The sequence below is a fragment of the Saccopteryx bilineata genome, chromosome 7, assembly GCF_036850765.1.
Source record: "Saccopteryx bilineata isolate mSacBil1 chromosome 7, mSacBil1_pri_phased_curated, whole genome shotgun sequence".
NCBI lineage: Eukaryota > Metazoa > Chordata > Mammalia > Chiroptera > Emballonuridae > Saccopteryx > Saccopteryx bilineata.
The window spans coordinates 12,430,396-12,453,553 of NC_089496.1; the positions used below are offsets into that span (position 1 = coordinate 12,430,396).

The window sequence follows — 23,158 nt, forward strand, 5'->3', positions numbered from 1 at the left end:
TGGCAGAGTCTCTGCTCTTGGACAGCTGAGGGTAGTGCCAGGCAAGGGTCAAGGCTTTTAAAGAAACGCTGAGGAAAGGCACCCAGCCCAGGCTGGTGGGAGCGTGGAAGGCTTCCTGGATGTGGTGAGAGCTGGGGTCTGTCCTGAGGCGTGAGCAGGGTTCAGCTTTCTAAAGGGAGGAGTGCAGGTTCCAGACAAACGGAACAGGACATACAAAGGCACAGAGAGAAAAGGACTTTAGAATGGTAGGAAGAGACCACCCAGAGAGCACACAGAGCAAGCGGGTGCAGCTTTGAAGAATGGAACATCAACACTAATTAAATCTCAGAAGACTAGAGATTTAGAAATAAGAAATTTAATAAAATTCCCTGCATGAGATGAGTGTCAGTTAGTATTTGACAAGGAAAAAAGAAAGGTTTGGTGAGAAAGACACCAAATTGTAATTTAGAGTTGACTTCCATAACTAAGCTCAGCATCATTAAATTTCACTTATATTCCCATGTTTCAATTCAGAGAATTTTAAAAGTGAGAATGAAAACTGGAGGCCCCTGAATGGAGAGCTCCCCCTGACGCCCCACCAAAGCGGGCGCCCTGGTTTGAACGACTGGTCCAGCACCACCTCCACCACAGGGTGCTGCTGAAGTCACAGACTAGAAGTCTTCTGAGCTGTGACTGAGTCTCTTCTACAGGGTTAGTTCACAAGTAATAAAAACATGGAATAAGGTATACCAACCCCATCAAGGGACCGCGGCCTGTAACTTCTTTTACCCACTTGTTCCCCTCGCCTTCGTGGCCCTTCTAAGCAGGAATGTGCTCAGGCGTAACCTTGATTAAGGACTCCTCTATAAATCCATGAGGGCTATTTCACAGTTCTATTTTGATGAGGTTTCTTGAAAGATGTTGGGAAGTTTCCTTTTTAAGTGATGACTCTCTAGAATATAGTTTAAAGCAGCGGTTCTCAACCTGTGGGTCGCGACCCTGGCGGGGGTCGAACCACCAAAACACAGGAGTTGCCTAAAGCCATCTGAGTAAAGTCTCAGACAGTTTTCAACATATAAATGTAGACCAATAAAATTCACAGAATTTTGTTGCTCCCCAAATGTGTTTCAATTTCCAGTTGGGTTAGAAGCTTCCTTTCTGGAAAAACCTGCTGATTTGATGGGCTCCTGTGCCTGGCTGAGGCAATTGTGCACACAATTTAAAAGAATAGCCCAATCCTATAATAAGCAGTGAGCTCCCATCTAATTCAATCACAAGTCTAGTGGAAGAAATAGGAAGATAAACCAAAACACTCAGTGTAACCCCTGGAAAATATCTTTACTGTAATAGTTATTAAACAATATCTAGCAAAGGTTAACTGTGAAAACAACCCTTTACCTATAAAAGGGTACCACTATCAAATATGAAAACCAGCCCATCTTTGCTCCAGAGCGGCCCAGCGACCTGTCTCCGAGCACCCACGGAGGTCCTGGTGCAGGCAGCAGGGAAGACCAATTCTGAACTTTTTTACTGGCACATTATGATTTTGTTCAGACTCAGCCTCCATCCCTATTTCTCTCAAGCCTTCAGCACTTGTTTCCCATAACTTTACCTGTCACTAACAATATTTGTAGGTCACCATTACTGAACCCTTGTTTGGTCTCCTGTAAGTACTATTGAAATTGTTATGGTTTGGTCAGAAGTGTTTAATGCAGTATTTTAAGAAAGGTTAAGGTATGCTGAGGTGCCCCTAAGCTGAACTTTTATGAAATGAGAACAAAGACTGCTACGATTCCTGAAGCAAACTTAACATTCATTTACTCAACAGTCATGGACTGAGAGCCTACTTGTCAGAAATTGTGACGGGTATAGATGACAGAAAGACAATAGGTGTGTCCTCTTGAGAGGTTAAGGGTCAGCAGGAAAACCAAGACTGACAGTGAAGAACTCTGATGGAGCTCACCTGTGACCTCAGAGATTATTAGCCGCAGAAATGGACCACAGTAGGTGTTTCATAAATTAAGGAAGGGAGATATCCATTGCTTATTGCATAAAATTCTAAAGACATTCAATTCCTCACAGGCAATCATAATCTAGTATCATTTCAGTTATTTAATTGTGTGATGTAGGTTCTGATGGTGCAGCAGCTGGCTGAGGGCAATCAACAGATTACAGAGAGTCCTGGGTTACAAGAGTGGCAACATATGACGTTTCAAGTTTATGACACTCACTCTCATAACCTTAAAAAATTGAGATGTGAGTGTTTTGGCTTATGACATTAGTGTTGCATTTACGGACTACCTAGGCTAACTAGTTTGGTTGCACATAACAGAAGAATACACAGTAACATGTATATGAGTGAGGGAGTTGGCGTCCCCCAGTACCCTTACCTACACCATTTTGGACTGCTAAAAGTGCAAGTGTAACATTTGTGTTAGGGTGTGTTTTGAATTACACCAAAATTCGGGTTACATCACTGTTGTAGGAACAAAACTGTGTCGTAACCCAAGGACCCCCCTGTATACCGAATGAAGTATGTTTGCAGAGCTGTGTGGGCAAGCCTTGAGCAGTCTACCGTGACTTGGGGCTGAAGTAAACTCAGGATTAATCTAGTTCTTATAAAAGTTTCATAGAGCCAAACCAAATACTTTCTATATGACTTGGCTACAAAAATTCACACAGAACAGAGCTTACATTATTGTCTTTGCAACTTGAACTATTAACCACTTAAGAAATATTGAGACTTTTACCTTTACCTGCTTTGGCCTTCCAATAAGAAGAGAAAAAGTTGTGGATGAGTGGATTAAAAAGCTGTGCTGCATATACACAATGGAATACTATGAGGCCATGAAAGAGAAGGAAATCTTACCTTTTGCAATAGCATGGATGGACCTGGTGATTATTATGCTAAGTGAAATGAGCCAGGCAGAGAAAGACAAATATCATATGATCTCACGTATATGTGGAATCTAATGAACAAAGTGAACTGAGGAACAGAATAGAGACAGAGGCAGGGTCACAGGGAGCAGAGGGACAGCTGTCAGAGGGAAGGGGGAGAAGGGGATGGGATCAGAGAAGGTGAAGAAATTAGTGAAATTATATATACATAACACAGAGATATAGGTAACAGGGCAGCAAATCCCAGAGGAAAGGGGGAGGGAGTTAGAGGGAGGGGGTAAAGGGGGTATAATGAGGGACAAGGAGGTGGAGGTAAGGGAGTTATATTGAGTGGGACACTTGAATCCATGTTAACACAATAATTTAAAATTAATTTTTTAAAAAAACAAGAAAAACAAAAAAAGAAGAGAAAAAGTTTCACCTGCAGATCCCCAAGCAAATTCAAGGATTTGTTAACAGTTTTGCTAAAGAAAACTCGGCGTGGTGTGTGCAGCAATGCAGACTCATGGGGCCGCACCAGGCAGGCATCCACTCGCCTTGCCCTTAACTCGTTGTAGGGCATTAGTTGCCCAAAGGACCACAGGCAGAAGTATTTCTTCCATTAAAAAAATGCCTGCCTGACCAGGAAGTGGCACAGTGGATGGAGCATCAGACTGGGACCTGGAGGCCCCAGTTTGAAACCCCGAAGTGGCTAGCTTGAGCATGGGGCTCATCTGGTTTGAGCAAAACTCACCAGCTTAAGCCCAAGGTCACTGGCTTGAGTAAGGGGTCACTCGGTCTGCTGTAGCCTACCGGTCAAGGCACATGTAAGAAAGCAATCAATGAACAAATAAGGTGCCGCAACGAAGAATTGATGCTTCTCATCTCTCTCCCTTCCTGTCTGTCTGTTCCTATCTGTCCCTCTCTCTGTCTCTCTCTGTCTCTGTCACACACAAAAAAAAATGCCTGGTAGCCCTGGTCGGTGGCTCAGTGGATTGAGCATCAGCTCGGCGTGCAGACATCCTGGGTTCAGTCCCTGTCAGGGCACACATGAGAAGCAACCATCTGCTTCTCTTCTCCCTCTCCCCCTTCTCTCCATCTTCCTCTCCCAGAGCCAGTGGCTTGATTCATTCGAACGTCAGTCCTGAGCACTGAAGATAGCTCAGTTGATTTGAGCATTGGCCCCAGACGGGGGTTCCTGGGTGGATCCCAGTCAGGGCACATGTGGGAGTCTGTTTCATTGTCTCCTTTCCTTTCACTTAAATAATTAATTGATTGATTGAATGAATAATTAAAATGCCTGGAATTTATGTTAACTCTTTTGGTTAGTTTTTAAAATGTGGCATCTTCTCGAACCAACATATATGTTCCTGAAATACCTCTGTGTGATTTCCGTCACCCTCTGCTTCTCCCTCCCCCAATAATTCACCCTCTCTCTGTCCATCCTGACTTCAACTTGATGTTTTAAAATTCCTGAAGAACATGTGGAGCAGGTCTTTAAAGTTTTGTTGTAGTCATGTAGCTCAAGTGAAGATAGGTCCATGGTGGAAAGAAGATGGAGGGAAAAGGCTACATCTGAGTCATAAGTGCTCTTTTCCATAATCCCTGCAAAAAAATTTCCATTGGTTCTATCAAATTAATTCCCCCAATTGGTTCACATGTGAGGCAGGAAAGCGATGCCCTTCAAGTGGCCACACGTGGGCAGCTGCAGAGGCGCCAGATGAGCTGGAAGAGAAGGAGGGAACCTCTCCCCCCAGACAGGTCCACCTCCTCACACATCGGACACTAAGAGGGTGAAAGTGAAAGGGATCACATCCCAAATTTATTCAGGGAGTTTCATTTACAGTGACTATACATAGTACTGCTATTGGAATGGAAATGAAAATTAAACCTTTTTACAATTTACACTATCTTATAAGGAGAGACGGGAGTCAAGGCTGGACCGATACTGAGTCTGTAACTATTGACACTGGGCCCAGATGGGTTGGCCCCTTTGCAGTATGCCCCAAACACCTGAGACAGTCAGTCTTTAATGGTGGCAGCATTTCCATCTCATTACCTGACCATCAACTCCCCCCAAAAAATGTTTTTCTGAATTTAATAAGATCCTGGACTATTTGCAAACTTCCACTAGGGCATAAAACCAGCAAACTATCTGCACTGGCCCACTGGAATGGGGCAGGGGCTTCGAGCAACTAAAGTTTTAGACAAGCAGCTAAGGACCCTCAGTTCAACCATCATCAGAGCTCTCTTCTCCCTCTGAGTGGACCCTTTGTGGAAAGCTGAATTTGGGCAGTCTACCAAGCAAAGACGTCAGCTCAGGCCCCTTGGCACTATAGAATAGCATCGCCAACTCCTCCCAGAGCCCCGTCCCTGGAACTTTCACACAAGTGATCCAGCCCAGCTCCTGTGCAGCCTTGGAACCCACTACTTCTCAACCTCCCATACTGTCTTCCAACCAACCACTCACTCTCCCATGCTAATTTTTTCTCCCTTAATTCTCATGAGCTTTTAGTAGGGAAAATAAACACACAAGAGAATGAAAACATCTAATTTTCTAAGTCTTGCTATAATAAATTAAAGCATGTGACCAGAGTGCAAATTTTCTAAGTCTTGCTATAATAAAACATGTGGCAAGACTGACTATTTCTGTTGCACCCGAGATTCCTTTCAGCCTCCACATGATTCCTGTTGAAAATTCATTTGAGACATAGGTGTCCTCAGGCGTGGTGGTCAAGGCTTGATTTTTTGGTCAAAATCGCTTATAACCCCTTCTCCCATGATTCTCAAGATGAGCCTTGTAGAAACATTTCACTCATTGACCCCAAGCAAAATGAAATGAGACCCAGTGTCTGCCATTATTTGCCCCATTTTCTCCTCCCCACAGCCTCCTAATTCTCACTTGGGTAGACAATATTATAATCTCATGACTCCAGCTTCCTTCTTCAGTTTCTCACTTTCTCTTCAGTTCACTCTTCATACTGATGTCTCAGGAAGATTTGTAAACAGCCCTCTGCTTCCTTGGTCAGGTTACTCCCTGTTTAAAATTTTCAATACTTTGTTGTTGCCTTTAAAATAAAGCCCAAACTCCTGACTGGCAGTGTAAACTAATAGTTTGCTGAATGTATCATAGTCTCAAATCTCAGGGTCTTTGCATAGACTGCTCTCTACCTAGAATACTGTTCCTCCTTCTTCACCTTGAGAACTCCTACTGATGCTTCAGAATTTAGTTGAGATGTCACCACTTCTAGGAAGCTCTCCCTGATAACTAGTTCCACCCATAATTTAATGCCCCTCTTTCTGTTCCACTAGCACTTTGCTAATACCTCTGTCATGGCAAAGGTATATTGAATAATAATTATCTTATTTACCTATTTTCTCTCCAACTAGACTGAAAACTTTTTGTAGATAAAAACTATGTCATTTCCAATTATCTTTATCTTATCCCCCCAAGTAGACTGTCTAGCCCAGTGGTAGTCAACCTGGTCCCTACCGCCCACTAGTGGGCATTCCAGCTTTCATGGTGGGCGGTAGCAGAGCAACCAAAGTATAAATAAAAAGATAGATTTAACTATAGTAAGTTGTTTTATAAAGATTTATTCGCCCCTGGCCGGATGGCTCAGTGGTAGAGTGTCGGCCTGGCGTGCGGAAGTCCTGGGTTTGATTCCCGGCCAGGGCACACAGGAGAAGCACCCATCTGCTTCTCCACCCTTCCCCCTCTCCTTCCTCTCTGTCTCTCTCTTCCTCTCCTGCAGCCAAGGCTCCATTGGAGCAAAAGATGGCCCGGGTGCTGGGGATGAGTCCTTGGCCTCTGCCTCAGGCACTAGAATGGCTCTGGTCGCGACAGAGCGACGCCCTGGGTGGGCAGAACATCACCCCCTGGTGGGCGTGCCCGGTGGATCCCGGTTGGGCGCATGCGGGAGTCTGTCTGACTGCCTCCCCGTTTCCAGCTTCAGAAAAATACTAAAAAAAAAAAAGATTTATTCTACCAAACTTAGCAAAAATCTGACATAAAATACTTGGTAAGTAATTATTATTATATGCTTTAACTTGCTGTAACTCTGCTTTATAAATTTTATATGGTTACTTCTCTACTTTATAAATCACCATTACTGTGCAACTGGTGTGCAGTTAGAAAATTTTACTACTAACAGAGATACAAAAGTGGGTGTTAGGTATAAAAAGGTTGACTACCCCTGGTCTAGCCCATAACTGGTACTCAGAAATTGTTTGATGAATGAAGAAGCTCCAAGTCTAGGAAGGAAGACAGAGAACCATAGCTCTGTATGAGGTGTGAGAAATAACAGAGCGGGGGTGTAGTGATGATGATTGGGCACTCTCATGTTAGAAGACAGGGTCTAGGAAGATGATGCATCCTCCAGAAGATGATCCTGGGCCTGGCCATGAAGAAGGTTGGGAGATACCAGGCCCATGGGGAGGAGAAGGCAAAGAGAAGATGGCATGTGGAAACCCTAAATGGCTTTGCTGGCATGACGCATTTGGGAAGATTTCCCTTAGAAGAATGACTGGTGACAACGAGAAGATATTGGGGGGAGGGTAATAGGAGATGATTGGAATAATCCAGTTAAAGGCCTGAACTGAGCTAGTTATCAATGGGGTGAAATTTGAGAACAGAGACAGATGCAGAGAAGCTGAGGAAATGAGGGTCCTGGCATGGCCCCAGGGTTTCTGGCTTGGGTGAACGGCGGTGGCATGCACCAGCCTGAGGAATTAACAGGAGAACCTGTTTGGGGAGAATGACGGTATGCCCAGTCTGCTGTGGTGAGTTGGAGTTGCCCATTGCACATCATGTGAAGATGCTTAGTAATCTATTGGACATGTGAGTGAAGCTCAGAAGAGAACCTAGCTAGCAATGAAGGCTTGCTGTTATGACTTCATTGGGACTTTGGTTTGCTCCTGTAATTTAACTTGGTGCCATGAGGTCTCAGTCATGGGTGGGGACTGCTGGGAGAGGGGTAATTGGCCCCATCTGTCTCTGGCCTGGATATGTGGCCTGCAGCCAGCTTCTCGACTTTCAGGCCTGATGCCTTATGGGAAAGGAGACAGTTAAGGAGACCGCGGAAAAAAACGCTGCAAACATTGGCCCTAAACCAAGTGAATTTAGTCTGTCTTTTTTGATTCTACTGTGGAATGTGAAAGTCATGCCAGTGAGGCCAACCTCTTCCACTGCCTAAAACCAGGCTTCCAAAGGCCGCCAAGTACGACACAAAGTGGGAAGTCTTTTCCTTCGTTGCATGGGCATCCTTGTCCCTGGAGAATTGTCTCAGGTAAAGAGCTTACTTCCTGTGACAACAAACATGTGTTTGTGTCCCCCCCCCCCCCGTCTGGGGTGCGGGCTCGTGTCGGTGCCTCTTGCCATTGTGACGGCAGCGTTTGTTCCTGCTCGTGCCTAGCCTGCAGCACTCGCCTTCGTGATTACTGCACAGATTACCCACGATTCTGTCTGCACTATGGAGTTTAGGCTGAGATATGCTTTGTTTAAGGGTCTCACCTAAAATAGCATTTTTGCAAAGCAACTCATTGTTCTTTTCCTGGCTGATTTGTCTTAAGTGACTTGCACCAAAATGAAACATTTTGATTCAAAGCTTCCTGACAATAATGGCACTGTGGGAGTTACACAGGAACTCATGGTTGAACCTCTTTTGTTCCAAATATCTATTCACAAAGGCTAAGTGGGAATTGCTGGTGGTACCCAGGTGTTTCTGACAAACCAAGAGGGATTGGTATTTAACCAAAAAGCTCTGGCAACCAGGTGTGAGCATGGCAGAAATTTAGCAAGGGCATTAGTCATGTGTGGAGAAAGAGAGTCTCATTTCTAACTCAAAGGACTGTGATAGAAAACTCATCATCGAACTTGAATATCAACCAACCACTACTTACAAAGAAGAAAATATCACAATAGCGCCTAGGGAAATTTAAATCATGCATAATAAAAATTCACAGAAAAGCCCCCAAATCATTCATTCCATCCAACATGCTAAATTAGTTGCTGTGCTAAGCCCAAAGCTGGCACTGTATGCAATGAAAAGGCCTTGAAATATTTACTTTTTGCTTCAAAGCAAAGGTACTGGGTCATTTGGAAGAGTGGTATCAAACCTATTTCCTAATTTTTAAAAAAAAATGTAGTTTAACTATAGCCTCTGCCAAACCTGCTAAATATTAGTGACACATCACCGCTACCTCCGTGGTCTGATGTTTCAATGTCTACAAAGGTAAATTGAGTGTGGTGGTCAGAGGCAGGACGCAGCAATGATGAGCTCCTTCCAAGAAGCAGCAGGCTGCAACCAAATCGCTATGCACTCCGGAAACTGGTGATCTATGGTGCTCATCTAATTTGTTGGAAATGCAACTTGGGTGGAGCCATCTGTGGGTCACTTAATGTTTCTTTAACCAACAGGTAGGAGATCAAATCATTGAAATCAATGGGGAGAGCACAAGGGACATGACACACGCCAGAGCGATAGAACTCATCAAGTCAGGAGGAAGAAGAGCGCGGCTGCTGCTGAAGCGCGGGACGGGGCAGGTGCCGGAGTACGGTGCGTTCACCTTCTCATCACCCTTTCTCTGCTTCCTCCACGTGCTGGAGATGCCTGTGCCCACTTACAGACCACGGCAGTTCTCTAGTCCACCTAAATGTACAGCTAGCTATCAGTAGATGTTACGCACATATGTTTAAGCAAAAGGTATACGTATATGGTGCGAGCACTTTCTTTTGCTCCCTTGAGTAATGTTAAAAATTGCAAATATAGGACCTTTCAGGGCATCTCTGAGTGTGCTGGGAGAGCCACTAATCACATGATTTCGAACTGTTGTGATTTGACTGACAGTCTTCTGTTCATTTGAGTCCATAGTAATTTATTAATTATTTTCTAAAATTGCCTGTGCATCACACTGTCCCGTAAGATATGCAGCTAGGGCCAGGGGACAAGCAAGAACAGACCTTCAGGGTGTGAAGATAAAATGTAAGCTTCGCCTGACCAGGCGGTGGCGCAGTGGATAGAGCGTCGGACTAGGATGTGGAGGACCCAGATTCGAGACCCCAAGGTCGCCAGCTTGAGCACAGGCTCATCTGGTTTGAGCAAAGCTCACCAGCTTGGACTCAAGGTCACTGGTTGGAGCAAGGGGTTACTCGGTCAGCTGTAGCCCCCAGTCAAGGCACATATGAGAAAGCAATCAATGAACAACTAAGGTGTCGTAACAAAAAACTAATGATTGATGCTTCTCATCTGTCTCCATTCCTTTCTGTCCCTATCTATCCCTCTCTCTCTGACTCTCTCTCTGTCCCTGTAAAAAAAAAAAAAAAAAAAAAAATTAAGCTTCAGTTCCTGCAATGATTATGTTTCCTTGGCATTTAGGGATATTCAGAAAATTCAGTTATGTTGTGTACCTACATGTTTTTGAGGAAGGCTTTAAAGTGAGTTTTAATTCAGAGATTTGCTTCAGAAATCTTTAAAGGTGTTTTCCCCAGAAGCCCATTAAAGGCACCACTGACAGCATTACTGAGGAATGCTGGGTAGCCCTTACATGACCTAAGCTGTTCTTTAATTACTCTCAGGAGGGATAAACATAATACAGGCAACAGGCAGGCAGGTGTCAGTGAAGAGCAGTGTGGGAAATGCCCGTCCAGATTAGGGACACATAATCTAACTGCCGACCTGCCCAAGCAGTTCAAACTGCTGATCGAGATATTTGACTCACTGTCATGCCTCCATCCCCTACCTCTCCTGACATAAAAAAATTCTAGATAGTGCTTCTCCTCTCAAATTAGGGGGTTTTGGAGTGGGGGGGGGCGCGGTTTAGCCTAAGTTACCTAAAAATTGACTTCCTTATAGTCCTGAATTCAGTTGAAATATCGAATTCAAAGGCCTTAAATACTATGTTCAGGACTTGAACACACTCCAGAGCCGACAGAAAGGGCTGGCAAGCCCTCACACGAAAAGTCAGAAAGGATCAGAAGGCTGGCTCTATGCCCAAGGAAATATTTCATCCCAAGTTCTCACCCTTAATATTTGAATCTAATAAAATATTTTTAAATATTAATGTTAGCAATAAGCACAGGCCTAATCCTGCTAAATGACACTGGCATTAATCCCTTAATAAAAGAATCGAACCCCTTGGACTAGAATAAGTCTTTGCACCCTGAAGCATTCAGTGATTCAGTAATATCAAACTGACCCGTGAGAGTCTATCACTTCTAAAAAAAAACAAAACTCGTTTTAAAGGTACATTTTACTCCATGGCACAACCTATTGCCTATATCAAGGGATTTTTATAGTTAATGTTGTTATTATGGTTCTAACAGGTTAATCTTAAAAAAGTTAATCTCACACAGAGAGTGTGTTAAATATCTGGGCACACTTCTGAAGGACCAAGCTCTAGCAGTACCGCAGAAGTTCGTCTAAATAATACACGTATTGCAAATGTAACACTCAATCACACTTGCTGGTGATGTGAAAGCTCATCAGCTACTTGTGGTATGAAGTTGGCATGGATTTTTACTGTAAAATAATGTTAGTGATTATGTCACAAAAGACCAAATTAATAGAGCCGAGCAATTTCCTTTAGGGAAGGAAAAGAATAATCATAAACTCAGTAAACATTAGCTCTTCCGGAAATGCTATGCTGAAAGATGCATGAGAAACCGCGATGGTTAGAGATCAGATCGGCATCTCTGAGGCATGCCATCGAGTACTCTGAAACTTCACAGTGACAAGTGAGGGGGTGTTTCCAGGGTCCCCAAAACCACTCCACATCCAGAAACTTGTTGAAAGGACCCCTGGGGCACAGAATATGGTTGTCCTCATAACAAGATTTATGACAGTGATTTAGTAAGAATACACAGTGGGATCATGAGGGAAGAAAACCAACAGACTCCGGAGGAATCCACGTGCAAGCTTCCTTATTCCCTCTCTCTCTCTCTCTCTCTCTCTCTCTCTATCTCTCTCTCGCTCCCTCTCGGTCTCTGTCTCTCCCATGACCAGTCACCACTCTTCTACCAGTAGCAAAAATCCAGCAACATATATATGTGTGATGTTGCTGCCCAGGGATGTTCATTAGAGATTCGGCCCAAGGAGTGCACTGGGGCTGACCGTGCAGGCACTCTCTGCCTAGCACATCCCGGAACTCCAGTCTCCCCTGAGGAAAGCCGGTGCTCAGCATAAACCACATTGTTTGTGCAGACAGCTGAGGTACAGTCACATGTCCTTACCATTTAAGTGAAAGTTTCTATAAAGGACAGTTTCCCAGTCACAGTCCCAGATGCCAGCAATGACCAACTCTGCAAGCCGACTTTTCTGGACTCAAAGCCTGCTATGTGGATTCTTTTCTGCACCAGGAAAAGCCAAAGTAGTGGCCACATTAATGAACCATACAAATACTCCACCATAAGAGGAGTGCCCATAGGTCCTGGCTGGTTGACTCAGTGGTAGGGCATCGGCCCAGCGTGTGGAAGTCCTGGGTTTGATTCCAGTCAGGGCACACAGGAAAAGCAACCATCTGCTTCTTCCCCTCTCCTTTCTCTCTGTCTCTCACTCTCCTCTCCCACAGCCATGGCTCGACTGGTTGGAGCAAGTTGGCCCCAGGGACTGAGGATGGCACCGTGCCTAGCCTCAGGTGCTAAAATAGCTCAGTTGCTGAGCAGTGGCCCCAGATGGGCAGGGGCATCACCCAGTAGGGGGCTTGGCAGGTGGATCTCGATTGGGGCATATGCGGGAGTCTGTCTCTCTGCCTTCCCTGATCTCACTTTAAAAAAAAAAAAAGAAAGAAAGAAAGAGTGCCCACAGCAAAAGAACATCATAATTCGTCCAGTGTCAGTTAAACAGACTATATCATGAAACAGAATTTTATGACAAAAATAAACTAGAGTGTATTAAAATAAAATTAGCAAGTAAGGGAGGATAGGGGATGGAGGGACAATAAAATAACAACAAGAAAAAAATGCTCGAGTTTCCCAGTAGATAAATCAAGCATATGATCAATTTTGTCCAAATGTACCCTAATCACAGGAAAATGGATAGTTCTGTCAACTATGAATTTAATCCTGTGTTTGTTTTCTTTGCTTGACTTTTAAGATCCTAAATTTGGCATAAAATCCATCTTTAAAAAGATTGTTGTCAGAATCTATAGGAGACATAACCTATTGGGTTCAGACGTAACCCAGCCTGGGAGAGTGAACTTTGAAGGTGAGGAGACTGAGAAACAACAGTCTATAGAAGGGCCGTAAGTGCTACCCACCAGCCATCCCTCTGACACCCACAAAACTCGGAGCAGCTTCGCAGCAAAACCCTTATCTGGACGCTGGGCCCTGCCAAGGAAAAGCCGATCTCAGTCAAAAGAAATACACAACTCCCACTCTGCACTCTTAAGGTGATCTGTGACAGAGAGATAAGCACAGGAGACAATCGAAAGAAAAAAATACCACGTGTAACCTGTCAGATTGTTGACTAAACAAAATCAGTGTGAATGCAAGTGAGCGGACAGAGCAGTAAGCGTGCTGCAAACATGCCACCAGTAATTACCTTAAGACTGGTCATCAGGTGACGTCTCAGCCAATTCAGAAGCGTAAAGCCCCAAACGCAGGGCAGGAGCAGTGCTGCACACCGAGCAGCTGCGAGGGGCAGAGTGAAAAGGGCTTTGAAGGAGAAGCTGCTTTTATAGTCAAGTCTTTGAAAGGGAAGCTCAGGAGACAGACACTTCAGCTCTCCTCTAGTCCTCAGGGTAAGACTTTGTTGATTATAAACTCGACAGAGAGCAGATGTGCCCCCCCCCCCCCCGCACGCAACGCAATGACTAGCCGGAAGAAGGAGCCTTCCTTCCACCATACTGAGAAACAAAGCAAAGGATGGTCCATCAAAAGCAGTGCCCTCCTTAGCCCTGGGTATTGCTGTTTGAATGACATCCCAAAGGTTAAGAGAAAAGAAAGCGTGCCTGATAGTCCTAATGCTGCTAAGGAATAAGTTATACAAATTAGCTCCCTGACTTGAAATACAGGTGTCCTTCATTAGCATTCAGGAACTACAACATGAGCAGTCACTTGATTCATACACCGAGCCACAGAGCCAGGGTCAGGGTCAACAGAGGGGCATTGGGATGAAAAGAGTTCTTTACACAGCTGTTCAGACCCACACACACACCTTCCCCTGGTAGTACTTGCTGTTGAAATCCAATCAAAATAAAGCTAAACAGAAAAATGCTTTCCAGTCTCCATTGGTAGTCTGGCCTGTTTACTCTCTTAAAAAGCAACAACATAGGTCTTATGACCAGACTCTAAAGCAGCGGTTCTCAACCTGTGCTAAAGGCAGTTGTGTGTAAATGGAAATCTCTGGTAGTCATGCAAGGCCAGGCAGGGCTCCAGGACAAAGCAGAATTCTCACAAAATCAACGGCCCCGCAACAACTAACACCAAATGCCGTACAAAGGAAAAGAAAGAACCAACTCATGAATTCAACTACTGCCTACACTTCCATTTTCAAAGTTAATTGTGTCTTTGATAGGCTTTGACTTGATTATAGGCCTTTGGTAAATGAAATTATTTACTTTTTATGAGTAAAATAAAACTGCATTAATTTAGTAAAGATCTGACTGAGCCAGTGACTACACTAAAGAAATGAATGGGCCAAATAGTTTAGTTAAAGATTCTTCTTTAATCAACAAATAAAATGATTTACAATAATCACATCAGAGCACCAGATTAAGCAGTACTCGTCTCTACTTATATGACAATAAGGAATGTTTATTAGTTTTTTCTTCTTTAAGAATACACATTGACAAGTAAAGTTATAAGCATTAGAATCTTGTTTACAATTATTTGTTCAGTGAGTCCTTTCTTCCCTCTGATTGTGCAAAGATAAACTTCAGACAGTATACTCCTACCAAATATGCCATATGAGACAAAGTCTATAATTAATACCATTAATTGATATCATTACTATTCCTCAACTAAACCAAGTCTTTCTGAGCACCTTCTGTGAGCAAAACACTTTGTAGACACAGCAAGTAAAATCGTTCTGGCCCTCAGTGAGCTGACAGTCTAAGTATGAGGGTTAGTGTAACAAGAGAGTCTAACAGCTAGGTGACTGATTAAAAGGTCCCAAAGGGTCTGCTCTCATAAAAACATTTTAATGAATTTTATTAATTAATTTCAGAATTTAATAAGTACTTTAGAAGTGTTAAGGACCTTTGAAAAGTAATCAGCTGTTTTGGTTAGTTAAGCACTTCCTTTGTGATATTTATCCTAATACTTTCTACTTGTTCTGAAGAAAGAACTTACTGAGTGCAGGCAAAAATGTCTGCTTAGAACTTGTCTGAGTTACTCCAAATTCTGAGTGGGCCAAAGTTTTATCTAGCAGATTTGCTCCTCGTCACTCTTGCCCTCCTGTGCCCTCAGCCTCAGGGGTCCTGGGGCACTGGACCCTGTCTCCCCAGGCCTCCGCGGGGGCTGCTGTGTCCCACGATGAAAGGCAAGGAGATGGTCGCCCGTTGCCTCTGCCTCTTCCTCAGAGAGCACGTTCATGGGTGCTCTACGTAGTTCCATAGCCTTTATACTAATTCACCTGCACTTTAATGGGGCAAAAGGCAGCTTGCTTCAATAATAAATTCTGAAATTTAATTTCAGCTTCTGACATTCATGGTTGATTGTATCCTCCTTTTCCATGAGAGGCTCCACAAATCACTGCAGCACACCTCCCCTGAGCCAGAGGCAGGAGGAGCACGGACTGGGCGGGCCTCTGGTCCTTCTTCACGGGCAGCTCAGCGCTCCCTGCAGCACTCAGGCATCCCCAGGGAGCCTCTCACCTGGGGACACCCAGCAAGCTCCCATTTCATGGAGTCCTTAAAGAATACACTGCTCTGAAATTCCTCTCTCCATACTCAGCCAAAAACCTCACTTATTTTAAGTGTTTTTAGGGTGCGGATGAGATCCTGTTTCTTCACATAATTTATTTGGAAACTCTGGGCCTTAAAGATGCTCCATCTTTTTGGATACTCTTACATGATTTTCAACATGCATTTTTCTCTTTAAGGCTATATTAAGTGACCTCCTTCCCCAAGTCCTCACTTGTTAGGTATTTTAGACTCTGATACTTACCAAGGAGAACCCATTTAGATCTTGAGTTCCAACCTCATTCAATTCCCCAAACATTCAGTTGTTGAAGATATGTGAATTAAGAGATATCTTTCCCAAGCCCCACTAAGAAATGCTCCCACATGCATCTTGGAAAACCTAAATATTCCTGTTCCTTCAGTCACTCTTCCTGGAGAGCCACATTTTAGGTGCTGATAAGAACATTCTATCTGTTCTCAGCATGAAGCTAAGCTCTCCCACCAGAGAGCTGCTTCCACAAATGTCCAGGAGAAGGCAGACTTCTTAGAGGAAATGCTGAAAAGAGAAGTTTCAAATTCAAGAGAATATTGTTTACATGGTAGGAGGAGTAGGGAGTGAAGATGAGGGTTCAAGATTAGGGGAAAAGAAAGCTGCATCAGGGTGTTAAAGACACACACACTCCCTCACACACAACTGAGTTGATTTGGCCCAGGGTTTTATTTTTAAAGTGCTATTCCAGGGAAATCCATGCCCTGAAGATTTTAGGATGTGCCCCCCCCCCCCCGGCTCTGTTGCAGGATGTGCCCCCTCCCGCTCTGTTGCAGGATGTGCCCCCCCAGCTCTGTTACAGGATATGCCCCCCCCGCTCTGTTACATGATGTGCCCCCCCCACTCTGTTACATGATGTGCCCCCCCCCCGGCTCTGTTGTAGGATGTGCCCCCCTTGGCTCTGTTGTAGGATGTGCCCCCCCGGCTCTGTTGTAGGATGTGCTCCCCCTTCTCTGTTGTAGGATGTGCCCCCCCCGCTCTGTTGTAGGATGTGCCCCCCTCGGCTCTGTTGTAGGATGTGCCCCCCCCGGCTCTGTTGCAGGATGTGCCCCCCGGCTCTGTTGTAGGATGTGCCCCCCCGGCTCTGTTGTAGGATGTGCCCCCCCCGGCTCTGTTGCAGGATGTGCCCCCCCCCCGGCTCTGTTGTAGGATGTGCCCTCCCGGCTCTGTTGAAGGATGTGCCCCCCCGGCTCTGTTACAGGATGTGCCCCCCCCCCGGCTCTGTTGTAGGATGTGCCCTCCCTGGCTCTGTTGCAGGATGTGCCCCCCCGGCTCTGTTGTAGGATGTGCCCCCCCGGCTCTGTTGAAGGATGTGCCCCCCCGGCTCTGTTACAGGATGTGCCCCCCCCCAGCTCTGTTGTAGGATGTGCCCTCCCTGGCTCTGTTGTAGGATGTGCCCCCCCGGCTCTGTTACAGGATGTGCCTCCCCCGGCTCTGTTGTAGGATGTGCCCCCCCGGCTCTCTTGCAGGATGTGCCCCCCTGGCTCTGTTGCAGGATGTGCTCCCCTGGCTTAGTTGTAAGGCAGGCCCACAGGAGTTCTATACTTCTTACTGTCCTCTTCATGTCTTGTCGGCCTCCCTCCATTTCAGAGTGCCTCACCCCTCAACCTGGTTCCTCCTTTGCCCATGCAGACTGAATAGCTCTCCAGACATGCAACCATTAAAACTTTTTTAAAAACGGAGACTAAGGCCCTGGCCAGTTTGTCAGTGGATAGAGCTTCGGCCTGGCATCTGGCTATCCCTGGTTTGATTCCTGGCCAGGGCACACAAGAGAAGCGAGCATCGCTTCTCTTCTCCTCCCTGTCCCCCTACTCTCCCTCTTCCCCTCCTACAGCCAGTGGCTTGGCTGATTCAAGGGTGGCCCAGGCACCCAGGATAGCTCTGTTGGTCCAAGCATGTCAGCCTCAGGTGCTAAAAATAAGTCGGTTGATTTGAACATCAGCCCCAGATGGGGGTTGCCAGCTGGATCCTGGTTAAGGATCATGCAGAAGTCTGTCTCACTATCTCCGGTCTTCTCACTTAAAAGAGAGAGAGAGAGACTAGGAGACTAGATTGTCCTCCGGTTGTTCTCCTATTTTCCATCTCTGGCATTTTCGACCCTCCTCACTGAGGAGAGTCTGACCCTGGGTTTATAGCAGGAGAATGTCCATTGAGGACAACTTCTAATCCCTCAACTAGATCCGTATGAAGCTGGGGCTGAGTGCCGAAGCTATTTCCCTATGATATGATTTTCTCGCCTTGAGGTAGAGATGATACAGAAAAGGTTTTGATCCCTATGAAGGACTTTGCCAACAAATCCTGCATCCAGGTGCCCAAAGTGGAGCCCAGTACTTAAAGACAAATTCTTGGGCAGGTCTAGCCAACCCATACCCAGCAGACACCAAGTCTCCAGACCTTCCTTCAGATGCCTGTGCCTTACGTTCCTTAGCCAAACAACTCACCAGCTTCGATTTTTAAACGAAAGTCCTCTGCACCACTCATTCCTTGTGGGAGAAACAGTGAATCCATAAGGACACCTTAATGTTATTCTAGACTCACCTGCAGTCTTGCTCAAGGATAAGCATACCCTGAAGACCTGTTCTGGTAAGGACCTCCCAATACTTCTTTTTAACTGAACTCTCTCAGTCAGGACCAAAGATAAATTATATAATGCCTTACTCCAAGCTTGAATCATAGGCTGTAATTGTAGCAAAATCTCGGAACTTTGAGAATCACACATTCTTCAGGGTGCTGTTTGGATTCAATTTCTTGGTTTGTTTCTTTGTTGTTGTTTTTTTAATAGAACAAGAAACACACAGGTAGCCTGGCCTAAAGAGCTGTTACTTGTGATGTGGCTCAGACATTTGTTTACAAAATAAACTTCTATACTTCTATAGAAAGGTCTCTGGTCTTCTAAAGGTGCAGTCTCCAGCAGACAGCGACCTTGGCTTCATCAGGACCCTGCGTTTTAGGGCTGGACATAGACACTCATAGTGTGCATTACATATGCCCAGCATAGTAGGCAACTCTTCATTTTCCACATTTTGCAGTGGTTTCCACCCCAGCCTTCATAGCAATTTATTTCCATCATGTTCTGGGCCCTTTTCTGAACGTCTGGCCTTCAAATTTCTTACAAGCCCAGTAAAGTCCACACTTAAGACCAAATGAGAGCCTTCCTTCCCTGTGTGACATTAAAACAACTTAATAATTTTGTACAAAATTACTTGCATCTTGGCCAGGCTAACTGGTAAATTCAATTAATAAATCCTGAAATTTAATTTCTACTTCTGACATTCATTGTTAAACATTAGTATCCTTACTGCAGAGGAGTTCTACTTCCCCTCTGAGCACAGGGTACTAGTGCTCACCCCGCAGGCTCCCTTCCCTCAGATGCACACCACACCGGGAGATACCCCATGCACACCATACCCCCTGTGGTGTGATCAGGATTGTATGAGTACTTTTCCTCCTGCGTATTGTAGCCCTGGATACACAGCTCCATGTGTGGAGCAAGTTAGGCATTTAGATGGGACTAACTTCAGTGTATACTGTCAAAAAACGGATCAGGCCCCCCAAGTGTCTGAGCTGCATAGATTAAGTTCTTCTGATCACATTAACCTCACATCCCCTCCACCTCACACCATGCAGAGCTGAGGGACACACTAGAAGGCATTGAGAGAGCTTCTGTCGCATCTCTTGGGGGCCTGTCTCTTGGACATTACTGGCTTCCTTATTCTGGAATTTCTAGTACACATTGTTGTGTAGGTAAAGAACTCAGCCCATGAGCTGTATGACACACCCCAAAGCAGCCACTAAGAGATTGGTGGCGGAGCACAGGCCTCAGGTGAGTACAGCAGGCAAAACATTGCTGCAGGTTTTTCAGCTTTATTTTTTTCCGGAAAACAATTTCAGCCAGCAAGTCAACTGTGAATTCTGACAACTGTGAATAAGCAAATTGTCAGACGCTAGGGGAACTATAAGAATGTATGAGATTATTAGAGAAAACATAAATATAAACGTGGGCACACCATGTCTTTAATTCGTGAAATTTTTGAAATTTAGAAAAGATTACTATGACTGATTCTCAAATGACAACTCAAATGATATCATGGAAACACTCTGTCATGGAAAAAATTCTGATAGTACCATTTCAACTTTTTCCTATATTTATGCCTCCTTTAAAGCAACTCAGGATGCCCTCAATATTTTTAGAAAAATCTACTTTTGGAATACACATGTGGCTCAGTCTTCCACTAATTTCACTTGCTGCATGCTTGATATGATTAGCTTTACTTAAAATCTTTATTCTTACTGCCTAGATAATTTTTATTCAGCCACTCTAAACATACTAAGCAATCTTGATTCTAACAGTAATAATATATCTTTGTCACTGGTTCTGTTAATTCTAATGATTGGTCCTAGGCTGTTCCTCCCCTTCCTTTAGGAATGGTACCTTCCAGTCTCTCCATGTGCATGAAAAGTGACAAGCATGGGTCCCCATATTTCTACTTACTGGGCCACCCTAAAGACACGGTTTGTAAAATCTGCATGAATACTATCTTTCTCTAATGAGCTTTGGTTTTGTATATGTTTTTAACGAATGTACAACGCTCTCTCTCATAGTAGCTTGTCTAATTACTGCTGAAACTGAAAGTATTTAGAGCTGAGACTGTATAAGTGGTGATAGGATTGGTGGGTTTGTGACCGGTCCCAGCAGGAAGGAAGGGCGAAGAGCGTGCTGGAGACCCTACCGCGGGCCGATTCGGCCACACACACCTTGGCAAGCTTCAGTGCAAGTGACTACATCTGTTTCCTCCCAGCCAGTGTACAGCAGTAACTCAGGCCACCGTTTTTGCACCAGACAGAAAGCCCCACTGTCATTAGACATTCCGGCCCTAGAACTGGGAAACCCACCTGCTGTCACAGCATCCCGCCTGCTTTGTGACCATGCCCACTCAGGACTGCACATCTCGCGGCTCCTCCCCCACACTCAGTGATCCACCAAGTTAAAACAAAACAAAACGAAACAAACAAAAGAAAAAATATCCTGTGACCTCTTTGAAAGTAGTCATTTTGTATCTGAGCAGTATTCACCACTATTTCAAAATGAACATTCTCAAGTGTTGGCTATATTTTAGCCTAAAGTTTGGTAAAAATTCTTAAGGAAGAAATGATCCTACATGTAAATAAAACAGTATAGATGATAGCCTTGCAAATATGGTTCTAGCAACTTGTCCCTCAAACATGTGTGAGAGGGACCCCTGCGCCCTGTCAAACCTGCAGTGGGCATGTGACCACAGGCACAATTTACTAGGACTGGGCTTGTAAAATGTCCGTTTGACTTTTTTTTTCAGTTTTATAATTATTCAAGTTTGTTTTCAAAATCAGGAGCTACCTTAATATGAACTTTTTGACCCCAAAAGCAAGGGAAGAAAAGGCATCAATAAATGAATTGGACTATAACTAACTAAAAAGCTTCTGCATAGCAAAAGAAACCAACAACAAAACAAAAAGTTTGAACCATTGATCATGTTGTATCCCATCACCCAAAGTCGTTATTTTCCATCATCTTATATTTGTCCCTCTTTACACCCCTCCTCCAGCCCCTCCCCCACAACTCCCTCTGCTGTGTCCACTTCATTTTTATCTATGTCCATGAGTCTGTTTTATAACCCACCTATGTGTGAAATTATATAGTTCTTAGCTTTTCCTAATTTACTTATTTCACTTAGTATAATGTTATCCAGGTTCATCCATGTTGTTGTAAATGATCCGATGTTATCATTTCTTATGGCTGAGTAGTATTCCATAGTATATATGCACCATACCTTTTTTATCCAATCCTCCATCAAAGGACACTTTGGCTGTTCCCATATCTTGGCCACTGTGAATTATGCAGCAATGAACATAGGGTGCATGTATCTTTATGTACCCATGTTTTCAAGTTTTGGGGGTATATACCCAGTAGAGGGATTGCTGGGTCATATAGTAGTTCTATTGTTAATTTTTTGAGGAACCACCATACTTTTGTCCATAATGGTTGTACTACTTTACATTCCCACCAACATTGGATGAAGGTTCCTTTTTCTCCACAGCCTCTCCAACACTTGTTATTACCTCTCTTGTTGATAATAGCCAATCTAGCAGATGTGACGTGGTATCTCATTATAGTTTTGATTTGCATTTCTCTAATAGCTACTGAAAATGAGCATTTTTTCATAAATTTGTGTATCATTTATATGTCTCCTTGGGAGAAGTGGCTTTCAGGTCTTCTCCCCATTTTTTAGTTGGATTGTTTGCTAATTTGTTGCTGAGCTTTGTGAGTTCTTTATATATTTTGGGTATTAATACCTTATCGGAGCTGTTGTTTGTAAATATCACCTCCCATTTGGTTGGCTGACTTGTTGTTTTGTTGTTGGTTTCTTTTGCTGTGCAGAAGCTTTTTAGTTTGTTATAGTCCAATTCATTTATTGTTGCCTTTACTTCCCTTGCTTTTGAGGTCAAATTCATAAAATTGTTCTCTATAGCCAAGGTCCATAAGTTTAGTACCTATGTTTTCATCTATGTGATTTATTGTTTCAGATCTTACAGTTATGTCTTTGACCCATTTGGAATTAATTTTTGTGCAGGAGGACAAACTGTAGTAAATTTTCATTCCTTTGTGTGTGGCTTTCTAATTTTCCCAGCACCATTTATTGAAGAGGCTTTCTTTTCTCCATTGTATGTTTTTGGCTCCTTTGTCAAAGATTATTTATCCATATATATGTGGTTTTATTTCTGGGCTCTCTATTCTGTGCCATTGGTCTGTATGTCACTTTTTCTGTCAATAACATGCTGTCTTAACAGAAACTGATAGTTATGATCAATCCCCAAAGTTCATCATAGAAGCTTGCATTGAATTCTGATTTAATTCTACCCCATCCACACTGTCACAAATGTAGCTAAGCCTCTCTCCACTAAAGTCTTTTAGTTAGCTTCTGAATGTTTCTGAAATTTATTTTCCAACCTTTAATGACCCCACTTATTGCCATCTGGGATTGGTTTAAATTTAACATAAAAGACAATTTATTCACTAAGTTATTTAATTGGTCCAACTGCTAAACATTTCCTCATCACATAATTTTATGTTGATATAAATATCTATAAACACACACATATACCTTCACAATCATTGCTTGAAGATATCTACATAAATAGAAGCTTTAATTGTGTCATTTCTCTAAAGTGTCTGTTGGTTCAAGGAGAAGTTATTGATTGGGAAACCTGTTAGGGAATAAAGGAGAAAGCTGCATTGCACTGGAAAAGAATAAAGACTTGAGGTAATTATTGGGGAAACTTAGTCGAGCAATTATGATTTAGGCATATGCTTACCATGTAACTGACCTTAACTCATCTGTAATCCGTGGAGGTGAGGGCACTTGCATCAATCAATTC

General features: G+C 43.9%; 1 protein-coding gene across 3 annotated transcripts in view; it reads left to right on the forward strand.

Moving 5' to 3' along the window:
* Positions 1 to 23,158, forward strand: part of MAGI2 (membrane associated guanylate kinase, WW and PDZ domain containing 2) — a 1,730,241-nt gene that overhangs the window by 1,662,293 nt on the left and 44,790 nt on the right. For all 3 annotated transcript variants that reach the window (XM_066240549.1, XM_066240550.1, XM_066240551.1), the window contains one exon: positions 9,275 to 9,413. In XM_066240549.1, coding sequence (XP_066096646.1) covers positions 9,275 to 9,413 — 139 coding nt within the window. The remainder of the gene's footprint in view (positions 1 to 9,274; positions 9,414 to 23,158) is intronic.